This window comes from Euprymna scolopes, chromosome 41, assembly GCF_053919585.1.
Source record: "Euprymna scolopes isolate OS-2025 chromosome 41, ASM5391958v1, whole genome shotgun sequence".
Taxonomy (NCBI): Eukaryota; Metazoa; Mollusca; class Cephalopoda; order Sepiida; family Sepiolidae; genus Euprymna; species Euprymna scolopes.
Genome location: NC_136522.1, coordinates 15,149,464 through 15,162,612, shown reverse-complemented (window position 1 = coordinate 15,162,612; position 13,149 = coordinate 15,149,464). Strand labels below are relative to the sequence as shown.

Sequence of the window (13,149 nt, the reverse complement as noted above, 5' to 3'; positions counted from 1 at the left end):
ATAAAATAGATTTTTTACTCTAAATGACTCGTATAGATCTCGCCTTTCTGTTTAAATGTATGTATGTATGTCTGCTAAAACTTTCGACAGAGGCGAGAGATTTTCACGAGATCGGTATCGTTTTGAAGCTCGACCCTTCGGACGAAAAATATTGAGAAATTGGCTATAAACATTAATTCCTTCAGACTCTGTTCCGTCTGCCTGCTTCCCTCCGGACTACAACTTGGATGTCTTCAAGTCTAATGTTAACAAATTCCTAATGAACTGCCCCCCTAATTAAACACTTCATAAAATCTCCTCACTAACGTGATGTACTCACAATAACCCTTATCCCTGAGTGGCTTCCGGGCCTTGATAAGTGGTGATCACTGTGTAAAAAAAAAAAAAAAAAAAAAATCCTCAACTGGGCACTTTTCTACAGGAAGGGGTCGCTTTTTTTGCCAATATTTTCGAAAGTCATCCCCTCTTTTGGATTGACTAACCTTAATTTAAACCTTTGCCACTTCCGAGTTTGGCGATGGATGCAACAGCAAAAATGTCACTTTTTTTTCACGTTCTTTTCCTCCTTCGCAGTACAGGTTTGAGCCTGCTTGCCTATTATTTTAATTTTTTTTTGCTCAACACACACCTCTAAACACCCGGGCAACGCTGGGTACCTAGGCTAGTACTGTTTTAAACGTTTTGAATGTCTACACAGACGTATTTTCTCATATCACGAACCAACACTATTTAGTGATATTACTCATAATTGTTATACGTTTTCAGTTATAGTCAAGATTGCTCGTTTTGAGTTCCAGTTTCTGCTGTCTATTTGGATGCGTAGTTAAACATGCTCAAGCGGACTAGAAAGCCATTCTTAGCATGGGGAAAGGAAAGGGGTGGTCTTTCATGTTATCTGAGTAGAAAATAGTCATTAATTAGAAGGACCATATCTTGCTTGTCACCATTGTCACGTCTGCGGAGCAGAAACTGAAACTCCGAAAGAGATCATCTTGACTGTAATCAGGTTTTCTTCTGGTGTTGGATGCACAAAATGTGAACCGCACACAAGTTTAATCTTGTTCATAGAAAGAAACTTTTTTTTTTTCTTGTTGATAGATGAGTGAAAATATTCTCGATGTCCAACTCGAGATGAATGGTGATGAAAAAGTGTTTTCAACGGAGAAGAAATTCTCGTATGCATGGACCATCACGGTAACCAGTCCGGTAAGGAGCTTTGTGTAATTTAAAAAAAAATTTTTTGTCCGATATGCTTGTAGATATGTGTGTTACGTTACCCAACATGTATGCTCAGTTGCAAAGGAAACAAAGAATAGGAAAGAACTTCAACTTGTTATTTTTTTTTGTGTTGAACAACATTTATTTCCTCATTGTCCCACCACACGTGACTTCTCATTACGTCTATGTCGTCTCTCATGTGCTTGTCTTCTCGAACATGCTCTTGAACGTCATCCACATCTCTCACATGCTCGTCCTCTCGAATGTACTCTCCTTTTTTTTTTTTTTTATAGTCTTTTTCCTAACAACGTCATTTCACTCACGGCTCGGTATTTGAATATATGACCATCTGTGCTATGTTGTATGTGAACCTGTGCTTGTGTGGCTTCTGCTAGCAGTTTTTGTACTGCCATAGTGTAACACATCTGGTCTTAGTCAGTGTTGTAGTGAAGGGATTTTCTTTCAAAACAAACTCACAGGGCTTCAAGCTATGGTCCCCCCTCCAAATTTCACAAAAAACACTCCTCTAGCCGAAACCACTATTAAGTTTACCACACTCTATATTTGTGCCTAAACCTAAATGTAGATTCCATGAACAAAGCTTCTTTCTTAGAACTGCATGCCTATGGAACTCTCTTCTGTTGGCCTGCTTTCCAGCTGACTACAATCTGATTGCCTTCAAGTCCAACATGAACAAGTTCTTGATGAACCGTCCCCCTAAGTAATCCAACTTAAAAAATTCCGCTACTTATGTTTACTACGCTATAATCACATTGACTAATGTATACCCATTGACCCTTATCCTCGAGTGGCCTCCAGGCCTTGATAAGTGGTGATCTCTGTGTAAAAAACAAAAAAAACAGTAGTGAAACAACTACGAAGATGAGGTTAACAGTCCGCAAAAATCATAAAGAATTGTTTTCAAGTTCTCTCCTTAAAATCATTCGTTGCGTTGATTAGTTTACTTAAATTTAAAATAATATGACAGGCCCCGTGTCACAGTAATTACTGCCTTCCATAGTTTTTGTCTCACCACGTTTTGGACCAACTAATCCTCTGGCCTGCTTGGGTAGGATTGAAACCGCTATCTTCAGACAATGGTCATAGGCCCCCTGTCACAGTGGATAGAGGCACTGAGTTTCTAGCAGTTTCATTCCTATCCAAAGCAGGCCAGGAGATTAGTTGGCCAAAATGTGGCGAGACAACTATGGAAGGCAGTAATTACTGGTGTGGCACAGTGACGTAGCTCCTCTTTTGGAGGAGCTGGGGACTTCTACATCTTGTGCCTAACTTGTCTGTACTTGTGAGGTGCAGATGTGTTAAGCAGGTGCTTGTGATTTTGAAAATGTTCTGGTATGACTCAAGCCAAGAATGACAGTTTGTTTATAATATTGAACCAAGACAAAACGATATAAGACCTTAGAATTTGAAAGGTCAAACCCGAAAGAACTCATGGATACAAAAACAAAACAAAGTTTAAACGTTATGTATGAATGCCCCTCCATCCTCTCTCTCTATTTCTCTCTTTCACTGCCTTTCTCTCTCTTTCTTCATTGAAAGAGAATTGTATTGTTAAAACAGTTGACGGTTGCATTCTGGAGTCGGCAGACGCGACATAGCGTGCGTCTGGTTTCAACTGGTCTTTATAAAAATATGCTCCTCATTGTAAAATCTTAAATAAATTATATTTTTATAAAAATGCATTTGTTTGCTATTTTTGTATAAGCATTAAATTCCAGCATATTATTAATGCCGACAATGGAAAAATGCATGTAGCGACAAAATGAAGACAAGAAGCGACCCATGCCAGCCGGTTATAACCGACGACATATCAACCCATTGTGTTGCTGTTTCCCTGTGCTTATCGTTTGGATATCGTTTGTTCCCCCAAGGAGCTGGTTGCATTGTCAGGATGTTCCTCAACCAAGGAACCCTCCCCAGGAAGCGATAGTACCATACTGGGGATACAGTTACAAGACTCTGTATTCTTATCCTATTGCGGTTAATCACCTGAAGAAGGCCAAAGGATGAGTTGTTCAAAACATGGTGGAACAACAACTATGAAGATGAGGATAACAGTTCGCAAGAAGAACGAATGCGCAAATTATGACAAATGGTTATCGAGTTTCATCTTTAACATTGTTTTTTTTAGTTTTCTAAAATTTGAAATATTTGCGTCGCTTTTCTGTTATGCTTCAATTAATAAAAGGGAGATAATTCTGCTAGTTATCTTTTGTACTGCCATAGTGTTACTCATTGGGTCTCGGTCAGTGTTGTAGCAAACGGATTTTCTGTGAAAACGAACTAACAACTAGAGAATCATTTTTTTCTTTTAATGGAAATCGCTCCAGATAAACTGCCACTTAATGTAAGTGTGATATAATGGACCCCTCCCCCTCCTCTCCCCGAACCGAAAGTGTAAGGAAGGAAACAAAAAAAGAGAAAAAAAGCTGATCAACAGGACCAAAGTTATAGGAAGTGAGCTTAGTAGAAAGACAATGGGAGGGGGGGGGTGTTCACCAAGGCACACAAAAGAAAGCTGCAATGGGATTGTTAATCAACAAAAATCCAATAATAATAAAAAGATGATTAAAGGAATCGTTTTTGGCATCGGAAAATAAGCACAAATTTTTCTGATTAGCATACCTCAAAAAGTTAAGATTTTTCCGATTAATTGTCCCGACACTATCAACCACAAAGCGATGATATTACATAACAACACCATCTCGCTTAACATTAACTCCAGGAGCTGAGTCTGCAGCTAAGGAATTTTATTTTACTTTCATGATTCCAAAAAATATTATTTTTTTAATTTCATAATTTAAAATAAAATAAAAACTTTTTTTTTTTAAATTTTGTTATTAAAAGTGCAAATAAAGACTAGTGTTATTTTTAGCTTTTTATAATTTTGATAATTTTTAATTAAGAATGATTGAAATTAGTCTTTATTTTCCCTTTTTAAGAATCATTGAAAACCCCTTTTTAAGACTATTTTGGGAATATTATGTATTAAATGTTTTTTATGATGTTTGAAAACCGACAAATCAAACTTTGATTTTGGCAAGCCAATTTCCATTTGTTATTGGTGTACCATGTTATTGGCAATAAAATATCATACTTTGCTAAAATATATTTAAAAAAATTACTTGGTCCAGCTGAAACGACTGTTAATATCAAACATTTTTAACAGGGTTTGCATAGACTTGAATTTTGACTTTAGCCTTGAAAAGGCCCTATTTCTATTATTACCTTGAAAAATCCTTGAAAATATGGAAAATTTATTGAAAATATCTTCAAAGGCCTTGAAAATTATATTTTTTATGTCCAGTAAAATTTTGTCAAAATATTAAAAACAAAATCGAAATACTATTAAATTATATTTTCAGTATTTATAAAAATACCATTAAATTTTTTTTAAATATTGAAAAGAAAATTGAAATACATTATTTTGAAATTGCATAGTATTGTGGATACAAGAGTTGCATCCCTTTATCACAAAGGAACATAACTCCATTTTTTTTTTTTTTTTATCTGATCAGCCTAGTTTTCAGTTATCACAATTTTTTTTTCTCCCTTTGGGCCCCCTCCCCTTTCCCCTTGCAGGGACAGGACTTTCCAATAACACCCCCCACACCTCTAAAATAAATAAATAAATTATGATAACTTAAAATGATGCCGACCGGGCCCCCAAAAATGGACAAGACATAAGCCATCTTGGTTGGAAATTTAAAAACCTTAAAGGGAGTTAATATTTGAGATGAAATAAGTGATGTTTTCCTTCAATTCTTGTAAGTTTTGATGTTTCAAGGTTTGCCAGCTTGCGGAACGAAATAAGGGAGTTAAATCGAAATCCAGAGATTCTGCAATCTGTCATGAATAATGTTTTGGAAAGAGCATAAATATGCAAAGCTGAAAACAATCAACATTAAAAGACATTATTTTTCATAAATAAAAATTGTTTGAATTTTACATTCTTTTTTTTTTTTTTTTATTAATTTCCAAATGTCTTAGTCAGATTGTGTTAAAATTACAGAAAGATATTTATTAAAAGATATCATCGAAAGTAAAGAATCTATTTAAGTTCAAAACCCTTCAGTGACTTTTTGGACACCCGGTATAACTGGTGTTATGCGCATTTTGAAATACTTATATTGCTCTCACCATTTGTTTAGAAATATTTATATTGCTCTCACCATTTGTTTAGAAATATTTATATTGCTCTCACCATTTGTTTTGAAATATTTATATTGCTCTCACAATTTGTTTTGACATTTATATTGCTCTTACAATTTGTTTTGAAATATTTATATTGCTCTTACAATTTGTTTTGAAATGTCAAAATTCTTGCACTAACATTCAAAACTGTTTCTCACTAACAGCAAAGGAAATTGCAGAAGGTCTCCCTTCTCCACGACAAGGATCGATTGTATTTCACGCTGACGATGGATTGTGACGAAAATAATTTTCAAGTTTTAGATGGCCATCATTGCAAACAGCAAGGAGAATTTAATCGTTGGAAAGTGACCGTCAATTACAACGGTAATATGTACGGGTCATTTAGTCAAAGAGTCATCTTTGATTTTGGAGAGAAACCGTTACTTTTTCGAAATCTTGCGGTTGATGTGGGCACTTATGAGGAACTGCAGCAACTAGTGACGATTCGTGAAGAAAACAACTTTGAATTATGGACACCAGAAAACCGAGAAATTGTCTTTCTGCCACGTACAAAAAAATTGATTAATAAATACAAGCTGCCATCGAATATTGCAGATATTTTGAACCATGATGTGATTTCAACCGAGTTAAACCAACACAATTATTTACAGAAGATGCACAAACTACTTTTCTTGGAAGAATTTGCATGTCACCAAAAAATGTCCAGGTAATCATTTTTATTTATTATAATCAGCGATGGATAGTTGACTTGAAACAAATGACGACGACACAATCATTTTTATTTGGATTCATCGGACTTCTGTTCTCATCTTGAGTGTGATTTTCACAACGTTTCGGTTGATGTAACCTCCAACCTTCTTTAAGTGTATCTTGTCAAACTCGGGAATTTGGACGGAATTTTGAGCGGAATCCTTCATTTACTTAGCATGCTCTTGTTCCGTAAGCCATAGAGATCTTAAGTAATTCGTAATTGTATTTTTTTTTAGTCGACCACACTGAAGATTGAACCTTCAACCTTGAGGAGAATATCACTTTTTACAATTGATTTTTCCGAATACTCTAACCACTGCACCACCAGTCCTTGGTACGAATTTTAGGAGCCTTAAGCTTATTTTATTTCTAGATGTAAAAATCTTACCGTTACTCAAATTTCGAGTGGAACCCTTTATTTACTTAGCATGCTCTTGTTCTGTCAGCCATAGAAGTCTTAAGTAATTTGCAATATTTATTTATTTCCAGATGTAAAAATCGCTATTCATTTTTTATTTTTTATTTTATTTTTACATAGGCATCACCACTTATCAAGGCCAAGAGGCCACTCAAGGATAAGGGTTAAAGAGTGTACAGTAGAAATTGGACAATATAGTAACCGTTAGTAATGGAGATTCGATAAGTTTATTAACTTATATGGAACGGTTCATCAAGAACTTTTTTACGTTAGACTTGGAGACAACCATATTGTAGTCAGCTGGAAAGCAGAAAGACGGAAGACAATTCCATAGGCGTGCAGTTCTAAGAAAGAAGCTTTGCTCATGGAATCTACGTTTAGGTTTAGGTACAGATAAAGAGTGGGGGAAATTAGTGATAGTATTTTTTGCTAGACAGGTGTTTCTTGTGAAAGTTTGGCGAGGGGGACCATAGAATGGAGCTCAGCCGAGCACTTGCCATGAAAATAACGATAAAGCAGAGACAAACTCGCAACATCTCTTCTGTGAGAAAGAGGTTGCAGGGAAGAGAAAAGGACATCCCCCACAAGGCTACAAAGTCTATTTTGAACTCTATCAAGGCAGGATAAGTCTTTTCTAGCAGCTCCTGCCCAGATGTGGCAACAGTACTCCATCCTTGGATGTACCTGGTTCTTATATAGATAGAGAATAGCATCAGCAGTGAGATATCTACTGGATCGATAGAAGGATCCCACTATTTTTCCAGCAGCCTTTGCAACGGATTTAATGTATGTGTTCCATTTAAGATCAGGAGTAAATGTCAAGCCCAGAAGCTTGTCAAAGCATGAGGCCTCCCCAAGACGAGAGCCATTCATTTCAATTGATGCCAGATGTGGATCAGAGCGTTGATGATGTAAAGATAGAAGCTTGGTTTTAGATGCATTAAAAGTAACTAGCCACTCCTTTCTCCATTGTACCACTTGCTCAAGATCAGAGGAGAGCGAATCGGAGAGAACTTGGTCATTTACTGTCTTAGATGTGCTACCATAGATTGTAGTGCCATCAGCATAAATGTCTACAAATGATGTAAGGATGTGATTTGGAAGATCATTAATGTATATAAGGAAAAGAGTTGGGCCCAGGATGGACCCTTGAAGGACTCCAGCATTAATACTTCTTATTTCTGCCCTTCCACCACTACTCTTATGAACCTATCAGAGAGAAATGATTTAATAATTGACATTTCCAGCTATACTGTAGCTGGAGATCTTGTGAAGTAAACCTTTATGCCATACTCTATCAAAGGCCTTTGATATGTCAAGAGCAATTGTCCTAGAAAGGCAGCCTCCGCTAATCCTATAAAATATAACTGTAAGCACATCTGCTGTAGATCTAGCAGAACGGAAAACATATTGCGTGTTACTAAGAAGCTTAATTTTGCTGAGATGGTTGATTACTTCTCTATTTAACACAGGACGCACAGGAAACTTATTGGCCTGTACTGTGAAGGAGATGAGCGATCACCTGAATTCTTAAATACAGGCATACTGATGAGATTTTTCAGAGTGATGAGAAGCAATTCTCCTTAAGAAACGTTTAAACAGTTTTGTAAGGATGGGCGCTAGTTCTGGTTGAAGTCTTTTGATTATTATAATTGGAATACCGTCAGGGCCGGTTGCTTTACTGTAATCAAGGTTTTTGATTAACTTGGCAACATCACGTACAGATATTTTTATATCACATAGCATGTTTTCTGATACAGGAGGAAATATTGGAGGTTTGCATCCTTGGTTGCAAAGGTTAGAATTAGCTGCAAAGTTCTTGGCAAAGAGTTTGGTTTTGTCTGACGCTGACGAGATTACCTCAGGTCCATTTATGAGAGTTGGAATAGAGCACACGCTTCTGTTCAGGATTCTGTTTGCTATTTGCCAAAACTGGTGGGAACCAAGCCGCTGCTCAGCTACTTTGGACTTGACAGACTGAGCATACAATTCTCTTGCGTTCTTTATTACTTTTTTACAGTGGTTGCTGGCAGTTCTGAAAACGGCCTTAGTCTCAGTACATCTATTACGTTGGAAGCAATGGAAAAAGTGATTTCTATGCGCAATGGCAGCAGCACATTCTGGAGAGAACCACGGCTGGCTGTTAGGTTTTTGCTGGAATTTTTTTTTAGGGTCTATACCTACAATTAACCATTCTGTCAGGTCTGATACTATAGAGGACACATCCTTTTTAAACATGGAACGCAGAGGTAGATCCGATATAAATGTACGGAAGCTATCCCAGTCAGCCATAGAGTATCCATATACTGTACGATGGAGAAGTACATCTGGGGACTTATTATATTTCATTTTTATCTTAACTGTCTTAACTGATACAACAGAGTGGTTGGAAGATTCAAGTGGAGATAGAACAGAAGCTGAACACAGTTCAGGGCAAGTTGTGAGAAATTACTATATATATATATATATATATATATATATATATATATATATATATATATATATGAACAAATGATTAATAAAACATGTAAAAAGACATGTTTTATTAATCATTTGTTCATATTATAAGCTCTATTTCCTTTTCGGTTTTATTGAGCTTTTACATCTGGTTGAGATTACTTTACTTGTAAATATTAACTCTTTAATATTTATAATATATTTTAAGTTTACCATTTTGATTACCTTGGTAAACTTATTGTAATTTGTATGTGTATATATATATATATATATATATATAATACTTATCAAGTGCGCTTGAAACCAAATAACATCGTAATATTAGGAAAATAAACACATATTTTACTTGTTTGAAATTTATCACAAATATATTTTGGAGGAGGTAGACTCCATCGTCAGTGTGTTTGGTTTCTTTTTTTTCTTCTTCCTTGCCATGTAAATTTGGAGCAAGAACATTTCTATTGAACTCTCATTCTTGACGTTATTCTTGCGTTACCTATACATAGTTCAAACATTTCAAAATACAACCGCCAGATACAACGCGCGGCTCTATATAAACAGACTTCTTGCTCCAAATTTACAAAATGGCAAGGAAGAAGAAAAAGAAAAAAAAGAAACAAAACAACACACTGAAGATGGAGTATACCTCTGAAATATATTTGTGATAATTTCAAACAAGTAAAATATTTGTTTATTTTCTTAATATTACGTTGTGATTTGGTTTCAAGCGCACTTGATGCGTATTTTATTTTATTCAAATTAAAACGTTTCTATTGAACTCTCATTCTTGACGTTATATATATATATATATATATATATATATAAAATAAATATTTTTTACTTGTATATATAATCTATTGTTTATAATTAATAGTTCCCATATCATATAAAATTCTATAATAGGTCAACTTAGTAATTGGTTATTCCCCACCATATGTAACATTCCTGAGTTCGACAAGATACATCTGAAGAAGGTTGGAGATTATATTGACCAAAACATTGTGAAAAATTACACTCAAGATGAGAACAGTAGTCTGATGAAATGATACAAATAATCAATCCTCATCTCCAAAATTCAGAAACGTCACAAGCATTGGTATTAGTTTTATTTATTATTAACAGTTCAGCCCGGCTTTGCTCGGGGCCTATGTACTGTCCATAACTTTATGTGCATATGTATGTGTGTGTGTGTGTATATATATATATATATATATATATATATATATATATATGTTTTATTTTTTATTACCGTATCTTTCTGTTAAGTAGCTGAAACAATAATGTAACTTGACAGAAAGATACGGTAAAAAAAAATAAAACGCATATTTGCTCTACAACAGTATTGAGCACTTCAGTTTTTATTAATTACCATCTCCACTATATATATATATATATATATGTATATATATTAAAAAGTTTGATTCATGTTCAGGTAACCTACATTTAAAATTTTAAGTGTTTAGACCCAAAATTGGTGGAGGAGTTTGGTAGAATCTGCAAAGTTCAACTCTTTCAACTTTGACCTCTTGGCAGCCAAATTTTCAGCCAAAAACTGATCAAGAAACTTGCCACATGTCTGAATACCCTTTATGTAAAATTTCAAATGTTTAGACCCAAAATTGACTGAATAGTTTGCTAGAGACTGTAAAGGTCAAACTTTTTGAACTTTGACCTGTTGACAGACCAAATTTTCGGCCAAAAACCCACTAAAAAGCTTGCCCTATGTCTGACTACACTTCATGTAAAATTTCAAATATTTAGACCAAAATTTAGCTGAGTAATTTGGTAGAGACTGCAGAGGTCAATTTTTTTTTTTTAACTTTGACCCAAATTTTGACCCCTTAATATTGTTTTGGGCTCAAATCAAGTTAAAACGTTTGATCCATGTCCAAGTAACCTACATCTAAAATTTCAAGTGTTTAGACCCAAAATTGGCAGAGGAGTTTGGTAGAGTTTTCAAAGGTCAAATCGTTAAACTTTGACCCCTTGACAGGAAAATTTCTGGCTGAAAACTGATTAAGAAGATTTTCCCACTTGAGTCTGTAGACTAAAAATTGACAGTAGTTTGGTAGAGAAATGTATGCACACAGACACACACGTACAGACAATTTTACTTATATGGATAACACTAGTAAACATTAAATTTGTTGTCTGCTTTTTTCAGCTGATTCAGGATGTATCTGATGCACTGAATCCAAAAATCAGGTTCAATTAGGTCAAGTTTTTGAGCTACGGTCACATTTTTATTTTTTTTTACGTTTTTGTTCACATATGTTTAGGGTCATTTTGGAAGTTGGTGGGTAAAAATGCCATGTCGAATTGCTTTGATTGGAAATGATTATTTTAATGACAAAAAGTATTTCGGTTCAATAGTGATTATGTCGAAAAGGTATCAATTTGAAGTCATAAAACCTCAAGATCTTCCAAAAATTGATGCTTAGCATACAAAACAAAAGGACTGGCCTGTGCAGGAGGAATTGGGGCCTTGCAAAGAAAAGAACATCATCAACGACCCCCTGGTGGACAGATAGAATACTCTTCCCACCTCTGCTCATCAAGCTCGGCTTAAACAATTCACCAGGGCTCTGGACAAGGATGGTGACCGCTTTACTTATTGTGGCAGACTTTTCTAGGATTGACCATGGTGAAGTTGAAAGCTGGCATCTTTGATGGTGTTAGGATCCAGCAGCTCACCAGAAATGTAGAGTTGAAAACCTCAATAAACAAAGTGAAACTGGAGGCTTTTGTTCTGGTTGTGAAGAACTTTCTTGGCAACAATAAAGCCAGGAACTATGCAGAAGTTGTCAATAAGATGCTGATTGCTTTCAGAAGCCTAAGCTGCAATATGCACCACCTGTTTTCACATATAGACTGGTCTTGGATATGACCTTAAACTATATCCGATGGTGAGGCCCCAGCTTGCGGGCTTTGGGGAGTGTGGAGCCACCCTTTAATTGCCGTTGCTCTCAGGTCCACTCTGACCCAAACTGGTAGTACCTGTTAGGGTCCCAACTATGGGTTAAATAGAAACTGACTTGAAAAAAGCAAATATCCTCTATTAAAAAATTGTTCTTCAAAATCACTTGATTCGGCATTAAATAACCTGAAAAGGGTTGATATGCCTTAAACAAAAAAAAACAACCAAAAACAACCAACCACATATCGACCGGTTTCCTGAGAACCCGAGTTCAGTGAATGATGAGAAGGGGAAGAGATTCCATCAGGACCTGAAAGAGATGGAGACGTGGTATCAGGTTCGCTGGGATGCAGTCATGATGTTTAAATCTGAAGATCTCTCTCTGCTGCTGATTCTTCCAGGAGTTTGAAGAAAAAGATGTTCAAGTTTGATGTTTGAACAATGATGAAGCAACATGCGGTTTACATGGACTTAATTTTATTAATTCTAACGATTCAATGTTTTTATGAGGTAATCAATATATGTTGTTGGCTAAATGTATTTTTCTCTTAAAATCATATTTAACATGATATGTGTTTAAAAAAATTCAGCTGATAATATCACGAAAATAATCTGTTTTGTTACAAAATCTGATTCGTTTTTCAAATCAACTTAGCAGAAAATCCTGACCTGGATTTTTTTACGGACCGTTCTTTTATGGGTCTTTAGCCGGTTAAAAATAATTCTTTAGAGGTCAAAAAGGGGTCAAAATTGAAAAAATTGTTATACATTTTACACATTCATCTTGGTTTATTTTTAATCAGTTCATATACGTATCACGTTGGTACAGTGGTAACGTCACCAGCTTTGAATGCTGCAGTCTTGCTTTCGGTTTCAATTCTAGCTGATGGCACCCAAATATATATATATATATATATATATATAAAATTTTCTTGAAGTTATACATTTGGATTTTACTGTCACTGGATTATCTTCCACCAGACTATCCATTCACGTGTAATCACCTTTTTCTTCACCATATTCCCTCTGCTTCACTTTTTTTGTTTTCAAGTAAGATCTTTGACTTACTTGTTGTTTCATCAAATACTTTTGCATGCAAAATCCGATCCCACATTTTGCTAATTCCTACCCTCTGATGAGAAGGAAAGTATTTCTTCGAAACTCCGCGGATTAAGGACTATCCATTTATCTAGTGTTTTCTTTTCAGATTAAA

The 13,149-nt window shown here is 35.3% G+C and overlaps 1 protein-coding gene across 6 annotated transcripts in view; it reads left to right on the top strand.

Moving 5' to 3' along the window:
- The window catches only part of LOC145266355 (uncharacterized), a 142,555-nt gene that overhangs the window by 94,814 nt on the left and 34,592 nt on the right, over positions 1-13,149 (top strand). For all 6 annotated transcript variants that reach the window (XR_013864704.1, XM_080121975.1, XM_080121971.1 and 3 more), the window contains 2 exons: positions 1,099-1,206; positions 5,598-6,100. Coding sequence is in view for 5 of the 6 variants with exons in the window: in XM_080121975.1 (XP_079978101.1) it covers positions 1,099-1,206; positions 5,598-6,100 (611 nt within the window). In the remaining variant the exon portion in view is untranslated. The remainder of the gene's footprint in view (positions 1-1,098; positions 1,207-5,597; positions 6,101-13,149) is intronic.